This window comes from Notothenia rossii (assembly GCF_949606895.1).
Source record: "Notothenia rossii genome assembly, chromosome: 9".
Classification (NCBI taxonomy): domain Eukaryota; kingdom Metazoa; phylum Chordata; class Actinopteri; order Perciformes; family Nototheniidae; genus Notothenia; species Notothenia rossii.
This window is the reverse complement of record NC_136907.1, coordinates 29,009,819-29,028,500: the sequence shown is the minus strand read 5'-3', so window position 1 is coordinate 29,028,500 and position 18,682 is coordinate 29,009,819. Positions and strand designations below refer to the sequence as shown.

The following is an 18,682-nucleotide window of genomic DNA, read 5'->3' as shown; positions in this document are numbered from 1 at the left end:
TATTGCTTTCATCTAATCTAATACAGTTATGTGAAATCTTTTCATATAATAATAATAACATACACTCACACACCAATTGTTTTTTAAGAAATGTGGACAGGAGGAACTTAGTCTCCTCTGAATCAGAGAAAATTATTCATGCCTGTATCCTTCAGATTTAGAGTTTGGTCTGCAGTCACACTGTTAACTTCAACAAAATAAGAGAAATCACACATCCTAAGAAGAAGCATATTCATGTTGGTTTGCAGAATTAATTCTAAGATTTTATCCACTACTTTCAACATATCTTCTTTTTCTGCAAACAGAGGTGCCTATCAGTCCCATTCCTTGCAAAAAATCTTGCTCACTTTATTGACTCGATACTTTTTGTGTAAATCATGTATCACATGACGAAAACTCCCCAATTTTGTCCATGTTAAATTGAAAACAGATTGAATAAGAAGGTGTTGTAACTACCCTCTAAGAAGACAGCTGCATCTATGGGAGATGGAATCCCCGGCCACTGGTGCTCTATAAGTGTCGGTAATCCCTCCATCGTCTTCTGCTGCTCATTGTACCTATATAAAGTTCACAAAGATGACGTTGTACAGCATTGTCTCCACATTTTAGTGCTAGCAGGTTACAACGGTGCAGAGTAAACCACAGTGCCTCCTATGTCTGACATGAGCAAACTTACCATGACTAATTAGCTTAAAACCCAAGTAAGAAATAGCAAAGCAATTGACGGAAAGCCATTTGTAAGCTTGTATCACCAACATCTTCTTGGCATCAAAAATGTTGATAAGTACAGAATGATCAAAGCAATGACTACAGTCAAAAGCCAGCATCAAAATTATTTTAAATTTGGGAGCAGATAATTCTGTGACATCTGTTTTACTGCATATGAAAGTTAGTCATAGTGCTAATGGAACATGATATTTTTTATTAGGATCATAAAATAAATGTGGGATTATGATTATGGAAAATGAACAATTAAGCACATTACATTTATTTGGTCATGGACCTTGTGATTTTTTTCAAAAGCAATTTCTGGTTGCAAAATTGTACTTAATATTTACTAAAAACAGATTTCAGTCTGATCAAAGTCACCAATAACTTAAAAGCTCCTTCCACGCAGACTGCAAATCTGCTTTTCTTCAAAGTTATCACACATCATTTTTAACCAAATTACTGATAACCCTGCACCATTCAAGAGTCAAAAAATGATTTTACACAAGTGTATACACAGTCATTATAGTTGGGAAACTATAGTTATAGTTATAGCTATAGTTGGGAAACTGTGGGATATCTAATACCTCCAACACTCATGGCCAGTGAAGAATATAGTGTAGCTGCCTAGTCGGAAGTGAAGAGCGGCATCTACAGATTTGATTCTGGAGGGGAAGCCCAAGTCTGAGATGTTTCTTGGGAATCCCTCCTCAAGTTTCAATTGCCTCATTATCCAGTATTGATGACCTGAAACAAAAAACGGATGTGTCACATTGAAAGATACAGTATATTTATATCCACTACACATTGATATACATGTTTTTTTGATTAAAAAAAAGTCAATCAAAGTGCCCAGGAAACTTTATTTAACCTTTGAAAAACACATTAACACTCCTCTCCATGTTCTCATAGACAGCATCCAAGTAGTTGGGTACACTGTCTGACCAAAGACTGCCAATCAGGGTGATTCTTGTGTCATCAAACTGAGGATGTCTGCGCCACATAAATCTGAAAATACAAGGTACCAGGTAAAAAACATGTCCCTCTGTCACCCTTTATGTTTATGATGTCAACACACTTTGACAGGGACCTTTACATACCTATCTTTGAAAAATATGACCTCCTGTTGTAACTCTTTAACAGCATCAAAGGACAAATGTGGATCACATTTGTCAGGTGTTCTTGGAGGCGGTCTTTTTGAGAACAGTGAAGCAAATGTTGGACTGATACCTGTTGGAAACAGAAATAAACAGTTTAGGTACATTCTTATGAGAACAAATAAGACACTGGTCTTAAAAGTGTATCCAGCTTTTTTTTCCTATTTAATCAAATGTTCTTGGTGTAACTATCAGAAAATTATTGTTATAAACACAAGTTAGGTGAAGTTAGTTGCCCTTGCCTTGAATCACTCTTGGCTAGTTGAAAGCAATCTTTAGATATACAAACAGGCAAGGCAGGCAACTGCTTGGGGCCCCGGACCAGAAGGGAGCCCCCAAAGAAGGTAGATTAAGAAGGTCCACAGCAACGACAACATGAAACACCCTTTAATTTACTGCAACGACATGTCGGGTAACCCCCTCAAGGGGTCCCCATGCATAGCGCACCGTCAAAAGCTCAAAATGTCCCTTCGGTTCGAGGGGCCCCCAGTGAATGTTTGCCTAGGGCCCCTACAGACTCTAGAATCACCACTGTTTGCACTATAACATTTATGTGTTGACTTAAATCAACACCGTTACACTGTAATACACCAACAAGCTAGCCAATTTAGTCTATCAGTCAGATCCCAAAGAGTCTATGACTTTAAGTGAACTCTAAACAGTATTTTTTGATAAGTAAGCTAGCTAGCGATTTGTCTACGTTAGCATCAAGCGTCTTCAAATAACATTATTCAACTCAAACCACCATATCACAATCTTTTTTACACGTTGTTGTTTGTTGTACCTCTTAGCAAAATATGACAGCTATATTAGCTTGGAAAATATTGATATGGAAAACTGAATTTAATAAATGTACTGTTTATTAGACCAATAATGAGATATGATGATCTTGATAGCACGACATGCAGTCCCTCTCTCCCTGCAACTGAGACTGCTCAGCTGTGAGGAGAATGGGGGGTGCTTCACCTGTATCAACTCAAATTTAGCCAGTGCAAACCCCAGTGAGAGCGCTGGGTCTAATTTGTGTAACGATAGCTACAGTTAGTGTGCTGATCGGGCTAGAGTCAGGCCAGACCAAGATCAGACCTCCTGGGTCTGTCACTGACTTAACTATTAATACAAGTAAAACGTTATATGCAAGAATACTAATTCAGAATGATGTACTGTATCATCTGCAAATAATCAATTTCAAGAAAGAATGAAAGAATAATCAAATATTTCATAGAGCAAAACCTTGACAGAAGCCAATTAAAGCTGCCCCATCAAGATGTCATTCTTCCCGAGTGGCTGTTGTGAGCTCAATCACAAGAAGTGTATATGCAAGCTTTCATATGAAATCTGTCTTATGTAATAAATTGCATATGATAACGTGATGTAACCATTATGCAATGATGTTATAATGTTAGTGTCTGATGTATTTATGAGTTTATAAGTCACTTTTAGACTGTGAAGAAACTGCTCAACTAAGCATAAAAAAGGAAACAATACAGTTAGAATATGACAGCAGAGAAAATCTAAGAATGTGAGAAGTTGGTTGTGAAATGAAGCGTTGATACTAACCATTATTTCAAGATTTACTGTTATTGAAGACATTTCTAAAGACTGATGATGAAACATAAAAAACAGGATGTTGTGGTTTTTAGCTTTCAACACCACTGTAAACTTTGGAAAGCAAAACATTTAAATATTATCTCGAACAAAATACAGTTTGATTACATAAGACTCATCGTGTGTTTCTACTTCTTTGGTGCATGTTATTAAAGCACATGTTATTATTTCATATGCACACTCTATCCGATATATATTTATCCTTCTTTACAATTTGTCCACTATACTGTAGAGAAGTACCAGCAATTTTTTAGGCCTCAAAGCAGTGAAATGAGGCCTTTTTTTTTACAATCCAGCTGAACTCACCATACAGGTGTTGGACATCTGTGACGTCGCGGAAGGAGAGCCGAATTTCTTTATTAGGGGCAAAATTGTATGATGGGTACATGATCGCTCCGGGATCATCAGAGTGGGGCAGGCCAAGCGCATGGCCAAATTCATGGACTGCTACAGCAAAAAGGTTGAAACCTGGAGCAGGAACGTCACAACACAAAGGTCGTAAAGTTACACTTAATAGTTATATATATGTCAGTGAGAGTAAAATGTCCAACCAGTCCTTAAGTCAACCTAATGCACTTTGTGTGAAAGTTCCAACTCTGGTGCTGTACCCGTAGAATTTAGACTCCAGTCTTCCTCTGCATCAAAGTGTACGTCTCCACCAATACCAACCCCAGGCAGGAAGGCATGCGCCAGGATTCCTCCTGTGCCATCAAAAGGTGAGCCATCTTCATGATCTGCAACAAACAATGCAATTAACTGATACACTTAGGTTTCCTTGATGCCATGTCTCTCTTTAAAACTAACTTCCATTGTGGAATGAGATGACGATATCAGCCTCTTTCCTGTTCCGCTTGCGAAATTTCATCGCTGCAGCGTTGGACCAGAGCTTCCACACCGCCCTGAAGACTTTCTGAACCTTTGAGGTTGAGAAGGGAAGGTTGTAGCCAGCGATCCTGAGGAGAGAAGATATGATTTTACAACTACCTCATTTAATGATTCTTTACTAATCTGCATATTTAGTGCTATTTGTCTTTTTAATTTTGTTCCCATCTGTTACAGGGTTATTCTTTTTCATGCATGGCTCCATGGATGGCAATGTCCATTTGTTGGTCAACCAGTCCCCACTCTGAAATATCTCAGCAATGCTTGGATGGATTGCTAGTTTTTGTCAGACTTCATGTCCTCCTGAGGATAAATCCTACTGAATATAGTGGTTCTCCCTGCTTTTTCCTTTACCTCAGGTTTGTCAGGTTCACAATGGTTTTAAGCGAAATGCAGACAACTTGGATGGATTGCCATGCAACCTGGTGTACACATTTATCACCACCGAGTTGCCATCATATGGTCAACATTTGAATGCATCCAATACTTTTTCATTGACCAAATACAACGTAAAATTACATTACATGTCATTTGTTAGACGCTTTTATCCAAAGCGACTTACATACTCAATACTGTGGACAATCCCCACAAGAGCAATTTGGGATGAAGTGTCTTGCCCTGGGACACAACAACATGCTGACTGCACTCGAACTTGCAACCCCTTGATTCGAAGTCTAGCACTCTATCCACTTAGCCATAGCCGCCCAACACTTGACACTTCTTCAGGCTTCAGCCTTAATTTGTGTTTAGTGGAAATTAGTTCATGTTAACTACTTATGGTGAACATGGTAAACATAAACTATGCTAAACATTTGCATAAAGTATAAGCATTGTTATTGTGTTCATGTGGCCATCCTACATTAGCATTTAGCTGAATGGTGTGCTTGAAAACCACTGTTATTAAGCCTGATGGTCGCTTGTCAGTAAAAATAACACCAGCTGCATTCTCTTACCTGTAGCTGAGGGTTCTCTTCTTCCAGCGAATTGTCTTCCCAAATCGCTCCACATCTGACAGACCGCAGCGTGGCCTCTTCATCACTGCCAGAGTCTCATTGGTCAGCTCTCCACTTGGCGGCAACCCAAAGAAGCGCTGCATCTTCTGGATCTTATCACAGAGTCTGGTCCTCCAGTCAGCATCTTCTCCTGTGTCTGTAGTCATCTTCTGTCTCTCAGACTTGGGCTTGTAGCCATAGAAGTGCCGTAGATATTCCTGAGGATAAGTCGGTATTCAAAAGTGTGCATTACGGCGATCAACGAAAAGTTAAGTATGGTTGGCTGTTGTACACCATTGATAGGCTGATACAGTGTCTTATCTATGTCTTCTTTTATTCCCACAGTGTATGGAAATCTATCTGGAAAGCAGTGAAGAATACCCTATTGGTAAAAGTACTTGTAAGTCTCACTAAATAACAAACGGTAAAGAGCAGAAACCAGGCAAAAAACTGAATGCTGTGGATGTAAACATCCGTATTAAGACAATAGGGGCTAAAATAACCTTAAACCTATATAAAATAACAAAATACTTTTGTCCCATTAGCACAGAAAATATAGATCTGAAAACTGGTATTCTGAATTACAATAAATGCTGACTCAGAATCAATAGTGTACTGTTCGACTCAGAATGTTGAGTCATCACTGAGATTGGGTCACATCACTTCTCATAGCAGAGTAAATAAGACTGATTCATATTTTAGCTTGTGATAAGAGGTTCACACCAAACAGCACAGCCTTCAGTTATATATGTGTGTAATAACAATGCTAACATTTGAAAATGAATAGTAAGTATAATGTGTGCAGGAATATTCTCAACATTAAGGTTCACAAAGTCTCATAGACACACATTTCTTATTGTTGTATGCAACATTCAAGTTATTCCCTGGAAACAATAATATGGTATCATATTTTATATTCATATCCTTGATGTCCAGTAGGTCACACATTCTTATAAATATAATATAAATACATAATGAGATAAGACCTGTCAATAATCAAAGACAACATATGTCTAAAGCCACAACACCTTACACAAGTGCAAATGATACAGTATGCGTGCACCAAGCTATATAAAGAAATGCAAACATTTAATAAACATTCAGATGCATGCATGCAAACGATGATATTATATTACGGCATGCTGTGAAATGATTTGATGATGATAAGGAACATGACCTCACAAGCTCAAAATGTAAATAAAGTTTATTTTCTCCAATCATTTTAGACCTTTAAACTGGCCCCCTGTTAGTAAAGAAATACTACAGCAGGTTTATAGGAAACTGCATGGGTTAGAGATTGATTAATGTCTTGGCTCCGTGTCCAACAGAAACATGGAGATATTCAGAATCTCATCAACTCCAACTTTCTTACATTTTTAAATCATGGCCTAAAACTGTCCTGTTTGCAGCTGAATTTTACGTCGAACTTGGGTCTACTTGTTTAGAGCTTACACTGCGCTGTAAAAAATGTATATGGCCTGATCTCGTATTCTACTCTAGTTTATTTGTATCCGCTTTATTACTTTGATTTACTCTTTCAATAGCCTGTGTTTTGTGGCCTTGTGGTTCTATATTATGATCTCTTGCCTTTCTGCCTCAGATAATGCACTTTGAATTGCCCTATTATTTCAGGTGATGTGCAGTAGTTACCCTAACTTGGCCTTACAGTCTTTACAGAAAACATTCCAAACATTTTCTCAAACCCTTAATAATAATAATCAAAAGTCGCAGCACAGTACTGTAATTGTAGGTGTCAACAACAGCGTGGACCAATGACACTGCAGCCTCTGTCTACACTGCAGCTCTGTTATGTTATTCTTTTTTTACGTCATAAAAAGGTTTAATGCAGAATGAACAAGTACAGCAACAAGAGAGTATAAATACTTATTGAGATTATTATTAAAAGTCCATTTAAAGACACTGTCAACATACACTGACAAAACTGAAACATTGACTTTAATTAAATATATGTCAACAGATTTTACATAACTGTATTACAAGTAGGTTAGTTGAAAGCAATAATATTGAGTTCAAATGAATCATATTAGGTTCAACCTAATATGATTCATTTCATCTAACCTAATACAGTTATGTGAAATTTGTTGGCATGATACATTTAATTAAAGTCAACATTTCAATTTTGTAAGGGTATTTCTTTACACAATTATCTTCTTTGAATCTGATACCAATAGACAACATGTAGTAAATAGAATTTGACTATTTCGGGGCCAATATAAAAACGTAATTATTTAAGAGCCAGCACTAGGTATTATTATTGGTATCTATTATGATAGCTTATTTTGGGAAATGTTTGACCCCTTTTTTTCATTATATACGATTTGCAGTTTTGAAATAGTTTCACTGGGCAAATGTTCTATCCAACAGTCAGTGACTCTGTGTGTGGCTGCGGTTGCTCATATCATTTGTCTGCTGTTATTCCCTGAATGTATTACCTGTCACCACAAGATAAGGCTGGCTTGTAGACAGCACACCTTACTGAGAGCCTTGACACACTGATATGGAGCCAAGTTGCAGACTCTCAGAGGGAGATATAATCAGTGCATCTCAGTGAATCAGCTACACAGGGGCAAAGTTGCTCTGATGGAGTATAGAGATTAAATATTTTACATGTAATTGCATAATTATAAGAAAATCAAAGTATAAGACAAAACAACAATCAAGCTTACAATAAGTCTCCCAGCTTCCTAAAGAACAAGCCTCACTCTGACACATGGAGTCCAGGGTTCCAATCCTGCCTCAGGGCCTCTTACATGTCATCCCTCTCTCCACACTTTATTCTTTATTGTATAAGTTTCTACAAAGGGAAAAATGCCAAGAACATAAATAATTGTAAAAAGAGTGTTAGCTGACAATAGAACGAAATACACACAGCCAGTAAAGAGATGTATAGATTCATCAAACATTTAAATTAGGGCCGGGACTCGATTAAAAAAATTAATCTAATTAATCAGAGGCTTTGTAATTAATTAATCGAAATTAATCGCATTTTTAATCACATATAAATATTTGACCTGACAACAGTGAGAAGCAATTTTTTTCACATTGTTTTTTATTATACCATTGAATAATGACTGAATACATAAGCTTAAGCAACAAAACATTGTTTATTTCTTTTCAAGGTGGTACTTAACAGAGACCAACAGAAAAGTGAAATTTTTGCCATAAAGTGTAGCAATAGCATATTTAGGAATATAGTACATTTCAGAGATTCAGGTAGCCTATAGGTAGGTAGACCTTCTGTAAATTATAACACTTTGTTTTTTTAAGTAAAACACATTACTTTCAAGTACATTCAGAACATTGGAAACCCTGACTATTAGAAAACATCTCTCTGTGGCTTCAGACGCCATAACAGACTTTGTTGATTTACTAACAGTTGATTTAAAAAATCTAATACATTTCAGTCCAACTCTCTCAATAACCTTGGCCAAAACAATAAACGGTTCAACATAAAATGCCAGTGGCACCAACAACATAATAAATAGTTCAACATAAAGTGTACCATTTAAAATAAAATAAAAAAGTGCCAGTGATTGACCTCAATCCCTCCTATTCTTCCAATATCCTGATGAAAAATAAAATCTCTCTGTTGCATAGGCCACTGTTTTGATCAACGCGAATTGGGTGTGGGTCCTTGTACTCCGAGTCGGGCTAACGTCCACGCTAGCTTCCACGCTAGCTGCTATATGTTTTGCATTGAGGTGATACTTGAGGCTTGATGTGCTGCGGTGATATGCAAATTCCTTTTTGCATAATTTGCAAACAACCGTGCTCTTATCGACGCTTCCATCCGTCCGTTTTTTAAAACAAAATGTCCCATCCACGGGGCCAACCAAAGCGGTCTCATCAGCTTCTTCGTTCATGTTTGACTATTGTTCACTGTGGTTTGTTGTTGTCTGAAGTCATGAACGTTAGTTGGTGCTCCAGTATAATCGGTACCCTGAAAACTCATCCAGTGAGAAACGTTCCGCGGTGCAAAAATAAGTGCGATTAAAATGCGTAAATTTTTTTAACGCGTTAATTTTTGTGGAATTAATTAATCTTAATTAACGCGTTAAAGTCCCGGCCCTAATTTAAATCCATGAGTATATGCTGCTCCTATTTTAGTGCATCATTTGATTGCATCATAAAAAAATAAAATAAAATCTCTATAATCACTTTTGGGTACTTAATGTATCGCTGTTTTCCTACTTTACACGGTTGCATTTTGTGTGAAAAATGTTTAAAAAACCTTTTTAGGAAATAAAGAAATTGTTTTAAATTAAAAAGTAGGATATGCACTATTAATTTATCTAAGAAACAACAAATAAAATAGTTTACATGGATTTATCTATTGCAATATTATTTTGAACATACAATCCTACATAAATCATTCTACATTTTTATGTTGACATAGATTCATAAAAGTATCAACATTCCTATCAGTAGGTAAAAAAGTCAATTTAAAACTTTGAAGGAAATCCAGAAATGACTCATCTAACACATCTCAACCCTACCTGAGCAAAGCTCCTCAGGTAGAGGTCCTGGGGTTATATAGCAGTCCAGAATGAACCCTGCACACTCACCTGCACACCTGACAGGGCTCCATGCACACATTGTTAAATACCTCTGCAAACTCCTGGTCAGCTTCAGCGGGGGGGCGCGAGGGCTGGTCAGGGGTTCGGAGAGGCGAGGCCGTGACGAGAGTCAGAAGACCGAGCCAGAGCATCTTCATGACAGGCAGAGTCCTAGCAAGTCAGCCTGTCTCTGCGCTGTGCAGCTGTGTGGGCCACCTGTTAATTATGGGTGAGTGCTCCTGTCCCGACAAGAACAGCAAGGGTCTTCTTTAATGTCTCTTCAAAGAAACACCAGAGTATGAAAACAGTCCTACAGTACCTGGCCCAAAATTCAGAAACTTGTTGTCAATACTCGATAACACACCGCTGCAAAGAAAAATAATGACCGTTGCTAAGGAGGATCAAGGAAGAGAAGAAAATAAATGTCTCCTTTTATACTATTTTTAGGCATATATTGCGTGTCTCAGGTATATAAAAAAACATGTCTCTGAAGTGTTTTGCTCAAAATACCAAACGGATCACCCATTTTCGCCATGCCTCATACCCCTCTATTTCAGCCCTGTTAGCGATGTGCTGATTCTGGATCCGTAGCTTTGAAAAAAAAAAGGAAAAAAGAAAAGAGAAAACAAATTTAAAAAATAAAAAGGAGAGCTCATGCAGGCAAATTCTACCCAGATACTCAGCTAAATGCTGCTGTGATTAAACGCCATATCATGTTCCAAACCACATCAAGGATTATTTCTGAAACAGTATGGAGCTCAAAGGCTAACGCAGTCCGATAGTCAATAAAAAAATATGTTTCAATTAATATTGTGGGTAAAATTGTTGGTTTGTTTGTATGTGGCCGTGTTATAAGCTGTATAATGTGCAATGAGGTGGTCCCAATTGAGCCCAATTGAGCCCCATGCAAAACGCAACATCTTGCAATACACAGCGTCTGAGGGCTTCTTAACATTTAACAAACTATGAATGTGTCATAACCACTTGACGGAAAGAAACTCAGCTATAAGACAATATTAACCATTTTAGCTAAAAGAAACACAAGGGTAACTAGAAAATGCATTTCCTGCTGAAAATGCATGTGAATGCTGTAAACTGTGTACATTTGTTGCTGAATTTCGCTGAAAATGCAGAAATAGCTGAATAAGTTAATAGTTGAATGCTGTATAGCTGAAAGTAGGCTGAAGGAGTTAAATATTAAATATAAGTAGTAGTGAATGAATGTGCATTAAGAAGAGAAAAGAAAGTAAAACCGCTTTGAAAAGCATCATAATATTTTAACTGCAAACCTTTGAACTAAAGCCAAACGTCACCAATAATGTATAAAATATGTGGAACGTGTTGAAGTCAGTATGAAGTCTCCATCAGACAGAAAATAATAGACTGAGACAGTCTTTAAACTCCAGTCTGTTTGTTTGTGTTTGAGGTGCAGTGTTTCCCCTCGGATGGATTCATGGCAGCGATGCTAAGGCACGTGGGCCCAGCATAATGTGAGCGCGGAGCGCGTGGAATTTTTTCGTGTTTGCGAAGTGCGCCCCGCCAATTTGTTTCTATGTGTCAGCACAAGAAAGGCTCTTGAGGCCTAGTACCAGGGCCGGTTCTAGACAATTTGAGATTTTAGGCAACATTTTATGTGTAAAGAATAAATGAAAAATCTCTACAAAAGACAAATACACTGCAAAAACAGAAACTTATTGACATAGGTACTAGACGTCAAAATGGTTTCAAATGTATTCAGTATTGTATGAACATGTTTGAATTGGGGAGTGGACATCACATCCTCTAGGGGGGTCCGGGGGTATGCTCCCCCGTTTTACAGTAAAATGCTTCAATCTGGTGCACTTTGAGCACACAATTACTAGAGACCTGATCTAGCGGGCACAACTCTAAAACGCCCATATGAAAAAGCTTGGTTTACATTTTAATAATCAAATAAGTATGTGAACATAACCAATAACCTACCATAGCCAATAACAAATAAATGTAGCTTATTTTATTTTTGTTGTTCATTCATATCTTATTTTACATAGTTAACATTTATTTATTTATGCATATTTTTGTATCTCTCCAACTTTAAATGATATTTTTGGTTAACTGTCCTATAGTATACAGGACTGTCTCAGAAAATTAGAATATTGTGATAAAGTTCTTTATTTTCTGTAATGCAATTAAAAAAACAAAAATGTCATACATTCTGGATTCATTACAAATCAACTGAAATATTGCAAGCCTTTTATTATTTTAATATTGCTGATTATGGCATACAGCTTAAGAAAACTCAAATATCCTATCTCTAAATATTAGAATATCATGAAAAAGTATACTAGTAGGGTGTTCAACGAATCACTTGAATCGTCTAATTAACTCGAAACACCTGCAAGGGTTTCCTGAGCCTTGAAAAACACTCAGCTTGGTTCAGTAAACTAAATCACAAGTATGGGGAAGACTGCTGATCTGACTGCTGTCCAGAGGACCGTCATTGACACCCTCCATCAGGAGGGTAAGACACAAAAAGAAATTTCTCAAAGAGCAAGCTGTTCACAGAGTGCAGTTTCAAAGCACATCCACAAAAAGTCTGTTGGAAGGGGGAAATGTGGCAGGAAACGCTGCACAACCAAGAGAGATGACCGCAGCCTTAACAGCATTGTGAAGAAGAGTCGCTTCCAGAATTTGGGGGAGCTTCAAAGACAGTGGACTGAAGCTGGAGTCCAGGTATCAAAAGTCACTGTTCACAGACGTGTCCGGGAAATGGGCTACAATAGCCGTATTCCCATGGTCAAGCCACTTCTGAACTCAAGACAACGGAAGAGGCGTCTGACTTGGGCTAAGGAAAAGAAGCACTGGACAGTTGCACAGTGGTCCAAAGTCCTCTTTTCAGACGAAAGCAAGTTTTGTATTTCATTTGGAAGTCAAGGCGCCAGAGTCTGGAGAAAGGCTGGAGAGGAGCAAAATCCAAGTTGCTTGAAATCCAGTGTGAAGTTCCCACAGTCAGCGATGGTTTGGGGAGCCATGTCAGCTGCTGGTGTTGGTCCACTGTGTTTCATCAAGCCCAGAGTAAATGCAGCTGTGTACCAAGAGATTTTAGAGCACTACATGCTTCCGTCTGCTGAAAAGCTCTATGGAGATGAGGAATTCATTTTCCAGCATGATCTGGCACCTGCCCACAGTGCCAAAACCACCAGTAACTGGTGTACTGACCATGGCATTACTGTCCTCGATTGGCCTGCAAATTCCCCTGACCTGAACCCCATAGAGAATATGTGGGGTATAGAGCTCCTGCGGTCACGTGACTTTTGGTTATCAGCCACCATTTTGGCAGTAAACATGACGACCGGCACCAGCGTTTTCCTACCGTGCGAGTATACATCTCATTTTAATTCAAGTGAAATTCGGCTTTATAGTACAAAATTAGAAAGATTAAATATAAGCGACCCATATAATGCACCCGGTGTGCTTTTCAAGAGCATAACCTCCTGCTCTGAAGACGATGTACCCGACTTGCGCTACGCGGACATCCACAGCTATCTTGTAAGCTTTCCATCAGTGTACTCAGGAGACTCCCTCAGAGCTTACAAAAGCTTGGAGGCTTACAAATGGTGTCAGTCCGGCTTCGTAAACAACATTCAACTGTGGAGTCTTACATCCAAAAACTTCGGCATCATCACTGCAAGGGTAAGTATTAAATTATTCCAGTTTGATAGGCAGTGTCACGTTAGCATTGTTTGTTTATTAGCTTGTCTAGCTACGGCAGTGTCACGTTAGCATGTTTGTTTATTAGCTTGGATAGCTACTGCAGTGCGTCTGAAACTAGTTTGTATTTTTGAACGTACTCAACCAAAGTGGCTGGCGTTTTTAACCTTTATTTATCTATTTTTGAATTTCATATATAGGTTAATCACTCCCAAAGGCTTAATGAAAGTCAACTAAAGCCATGGGTGGTGGTCAGGAACGACGGTGTTGTGCTGGGAGCCCACTGCAACTGCACAGCGGGACTCGGGGAGAGCTGCTCTCCCCGAGTCCCGAGGAATATTTTCAACACGGGTTTGTTTACCACTAGCTTGCTACAAGCTAACTGGCTAGGCTGCACCAGAGCCACACTTGTTGAGTTAAAAAGGGACATCACAGAGTCCGTTAGCTATAATAACTGGGTGCTAGATTCTACTTCGGTAAAAATTAAACTGACCAGAAACTTTTTGTAGCATTGTACTGTATTCCTTCACCCACCTGATATGAAGTGATCACTGCATAAGCGAAAGCAAACGGCCGGGGGGTCCCATCTTTCAGTCTTGTTCAGACGGCTCCTGGCTCTTTTTTAATCGCTGCGATCCACTTTTCCCTCCTCTCCGCGTCTTTTGGAATGCGATAATAAGATACACCTTTCTTCTTCCCACGCCTATTTGTGCAACCTGGTGCACAGCAGTTATCCACCATCCTCGACAGTCTGCCAGTGCCTGCCAATGAATTTACTGACGCGATTACTGCCAAAATGGCTGCCCCCTTCGTTTCTCGTCACGTGACCAGCATATGTGACATCATCCGCAGGAGCTCTATTGTGAAGAAGAAGCTGAAAGACACCAGACCCAACAATGCTAATGAGCTAAAGGCCGCTATTGAAGCATCCTGGGCATCCATAACACCTCAGCAATGCCACAGGCTGATTGCCTCCATGCCACGCCGCATTGATGCAGTAATCCGTGCAAAAGGATTCCCAACCAAGTACTGAGTGCATTAATGGACATTTTCAAATGTTTGATTGTGTTTTGCTGTTATAAATCTTTTTTTTTTACTTGGTCTGAGGAACTATTCTAATTTTTTGAGATAGGATTTTTGAGTTTTCTTAAGCTGTATGCCATAATCAGCAATATTAAAATAATAAAAGGCTTGCAATATTTCAGTTGATTTGTAATGAATCCAGAATGTATGACATTTTTGTTTTTTTAATTGCATTACAGAAAATAAAGAACTTTATCACAATATTCTAATTTTCTGAGACAGTCCTGTACATTGGAATGATTTCCAACCTGTTTTTCTTTATCCTAATAATTATAAAGGAGTGCCTTGGAAATATGTGTTTACATAATTTGTGGTCAAAACGTTTGAGACCCACTGAGATAACTTAGACTAAAATTAACTATCTAAATACTCAGAGAGTCCTTAACCTCACTGAGCCTCTCAGTCTGACAGGAGAGCTCTCCTCCACCCTGGTTGTAGAAACATCTACTTCTGATATCTGTTAGCGCAGCTAGCAGCAGATTCTAATAACAACAGCGCCGGTACCGGTGCGCCCTCTCCCTTGCTCGCTACCACGCTCGCACTTTGGCTGTGAGCTTCGGGCGCCTGATAAGCCAACATCTCCCACTTTCATCACTTACAGCACCCACCGTACAGGGCAAATTAAACGTGTAACCGGGGTGAAAAGGGTGTTACATTTACTTAATTATGAATGTTGTTACATCAAGGCCGAACATTTGGATGAGCGCCAACGGCCCAAAAAAAAAAATGTTGGGTACCTGGCTGGCGCCCCCTAGCAGCGGCGCTCATATTTCAGCAGCGGCGCTGCGCCGCCACTATTCGTATATAAGGGAAACACTGAGGTGACGACGTTATCAAACACCTGCGTGTGTAAGCCCAGAGATCAGAGGTTACCATGGTGACGACGTTATCAAACACCTGTGTACGTGAACCCAGATATCAAAGGTTTCCATGGAAATGTGCTGTGAAAGGAGAGCCTTTCCATTGTTCTGAATGAGAAATAAACCTCTTACATTTCTGACTATAGTTTAAAAACGGTAGCTGCCTGGTAAAATGTCAACACGTGAAACATGTCAAGGACCCTGAGCATCTGAAGTGTGCTTTTTGTTCACTTTCGTGTCAATAATGTGGCATTTTTGGCAGATTTACCAAAGGTGTGCACTGTTTTTTCTTTGGACGGACACTATCACTTAACCTGTTAAGCCCGCGGGGGCTGCAGGGTTTTTTTCTTCACGAAACTGTGCCTCAGAGCTTCTTAACATTTAAAAACCTATTAATGTGTCATATTCACTTACTCACTTCACGGGAAGAAACTCAGCTATCAGACAATATTAACCATGTTTAGCTAAACGAAAAAAAAAAAGGGAATAACAAAAGCTCTGAATTAGCCCTGAGCGAGAAAATGCTGACGCAATTAGCACAGAACTCAAGGTAAAATACCCTTATTACTTATCAAATCTGCACAAAGAAGATATCGATTAGCAAGCTGAGATTCCACAGATTCCAGACATATAAGAATCATCACTGAGCGATCCGAACTTGTGACAGCGAAAACAGACATCACAACACGTAGCTTCAAGGAGGAAACACAGGATAAATTCTTACCTATGCTGTTGTTCTGATCAAAAGTTGTGTTCAATGGCATTAAAACGATAAAAACGCTGCTGAAGGTTAATCCATAGGTTAATCCAATGTGTCTGTGTCACTTGAAATGATTACTGATAATCCGTCATTCAATTTTTGTCAATAACAGAGTTTTCATATCAAGCTGCTATGAGAGCTATGAGAGCTACAACCCAGCTTCCGGTTCCGGGGCATTCTGGCTATGCATCTCTCATTCACCAATGGGTAATGTTTGGATGGATTTTAGGAACTTCCCCTCGATTCTATTGCTCTAACGGTTAAAAAGAGGTGTCAATCATCCAAATCGACCGAGGGGGGCCAGAGATATGGAAATTCCACCCAAATGACCCCAGAAGTGGGTTGTCTTTTGCTAAACCTCTCTAAAAAGGTCAAATGTCACTTGTTTTGCATCAATCTTGATACAGGGTACTTATTATATGTTATAGTTTTGATTCCTAAAGCTTTTAGTCTACTATCCCATCATTCAAGGGTGGTTTTCACTGTAAGTAATGTTTTTTCTTTGGACGGACACTATCATTTACATTTTTTTACTATGTTCAATCTGAATTTACTTTAAAATAAAAAAATATCTATATTGATTCTGACTTTTCCAACTCACAGGTTTATCATTGCTTTAAGAAAAAAGATTATTAATTTACCCCTTTTAGAAGTGAAGATATAGTCAATTGTTCTGGGAATGTCATTTTAAAGCATGAGGCTCGGGAGCTTAACTGGTTTATGAAAAAATTACACCCTTCTGGGGGGTTATTGTTAGGGTGAGTGAAGCAGGCAGGACCCAAATGCAGAATAAACAGAAAAATATACCTTTATTTCAAGGATTTTAAGGAACAAAACAGAACACTATCTCGTGAACACAGTCAACGACATACAATGAACCAACAATGACAGACAGAAAAAACAGAACTTAAATACACACAAGACTAATCACACAAACAAGACACAGATGAGGAAGGAGGAGAAGGCACCAGGTGAACACAATCGGGTAATCAGGTAGGAGGGAAAACAGACAGACAGCAACAGGCAAGACAGGGGGTGAACACTCTTCAAAATAAAACATGAAACCAAAGACAGAAAAATACAAGACAAAACAGAACACAGACAGATCGTGACCCCGGCAGAAGAGTAGTCGGCGGGACCCCCAACGGGACAGGACATGGAGTTGGCAGGAACCACAGCGGAATCTCCAACGGCACAGGACATAGGGTTGGCAGGACCCCCGGCAGAAGAGTCGTCGGCGGGACACCCAACGGGACAGGACATGGAGTTGGCAGGACCCCCGGCAGAAGAGTAGTCGGCGGGGCCTCCAACGGCACAGGACATAGGGTTGGCAGGACCCCCGGCAGAAGAGTCGTCGGCGGGACCCCCAACGGGACAGGACATGGAGTTGGCAGGACCCCCGGCAGTAGAGTCGTCGGCGGGACCTCCAACGGCACAGGACATAGGGTTGGCAGGACCCCCGGCAGAAGAGTAGTTGGCGGGGCCTCCAACGGGACAGGACATAGGGTTGGCAGGACCCCCGGCAGAAGAGTAGTCGGCGGGACCCCCAATGGGACAGGACATAAAGTTGGAAGGACCCCCGGCGGAACCTCCAACGGCACAGGACATAGGGTTGCCAGGACCCCCGGCAGAATAGTCGGCGGGACCCCCAACGGGACAGGACATAGAGTTGGAAGGACCCCCAGCGGAACTTCCAACGGCACAGGACATAGGGTTGGCAGGACCCCCGGCAGAAGAGTAGTCGGCGGGGCCTCCAACGGCACAGGACATAGGGTTGGCAGGACCCCCGGCAGAAGAGCAGTCGGCGGGACCTCCAACGGCATAGGACATAGGGTTGGAAGGACCCCTGGCAGAAGAGTAGTCGGCGGGAACCCCAACGGGACAGGACATGGAGTTGGCAGGACCCCCAGCGGAATCTCCAACGGCACTTAGGGACTAGAGAAGGGACTTGAGTAGGGACTGGAGAGGGGACTTGAGATGGAACTCGAGAGGGAACTCGAGAGGAGACTCGAGAGGGGACTCGAGAGAGGGCTTGAGAGAGGGCTTGAGAGGGGACTCGAAAGGGAACTTGAGAGGGAACTCAAGAGGAGACTCGAGAGGGAACTTGAGAGGAGACTCGAGAGGGGACTCGAGAGGGGACTTGAGAGGGGACTTGAGAGTGACCTCGAGAGGTGACTTGAAAGGAGACTCGAGAGGGAACTCGAGAGGAGACTCGAGAGGGGACTTGAGAAGGAACTAGAGAGGACACTTGAGATGGTTGGTTCGCCGACAGAACACGGGGGGCTGGAGTCGACCGGTACGCCAACAGGACACGGGGAGCTGGCGTCGGCCGGAGAGCCGACAGGAGACGAGGGGCTGGAGTCGG

The 18,682-nt window shown here is 40.4% G+C and overlaps 2 protein-coding genes across 6 annotated transcripts in view; one reads left to right on the top strand and one right to left on the bottom strand.

The window, feature by feature from the left end:
* LOC307019168 (glycerophosphodiester phosphodiesterase domain-containing protein 5-like) overlaps positions 1-18,682 on the top strand; it is a 220,542-nt gene that overhangs the window by 12,935 nt on the left and 188,925 nt on the right. The window lies entirely within an intron of this gene.
* The window catches only part of LOC307019165 (collagenase 3), a 77,542-nt gene that overhangs the window by 5,271 nt on the left and 53,589 nt on the right, over positions 1-18,682 (bottom strand). For 3 of the 5 annotated variants that reach the window (XM_079649823.1, XM_079649824.1, XM_079649827.1), the window contains 8 exons: positions 5,309-5,565; positions 4,278-4,426; positions 4,082-4,207; positions 3,780-3,941; positions 1,809-1,938; positions 1,580-1,716; positions 1,296-1,455; positions 457-557 (listed from right to left, as the gene is read on the bottom strand). In XM_079649823.1, coding sequence (XP_079505949.1) covers positions 457-557; positions 1,296-1,455; positions 1,580-1,716; positions 1,809-1,938; positions 3,780-3,941; positions 4,082-4,207; positions 4,278-4,426; positions 5,309-5,565 — 1,222 coding nt within the window. Of the gene's footprint in view, positions 1-456; positions 558-1,295; positions 1,456-1,579; positions 1,717-1,808; positions 1,939-3,779; positions 3,942-4,081; positions 4,208-4,277; positions 4,427-5,308; positions 5,566-7,800; positions 7,946-8,034; positions 9,694-18,682 lie in introns of those variants that run through there. The other 2 variants (XM_079649825.1, XM_079649826.1) reach the window with 2 other exon arrangements.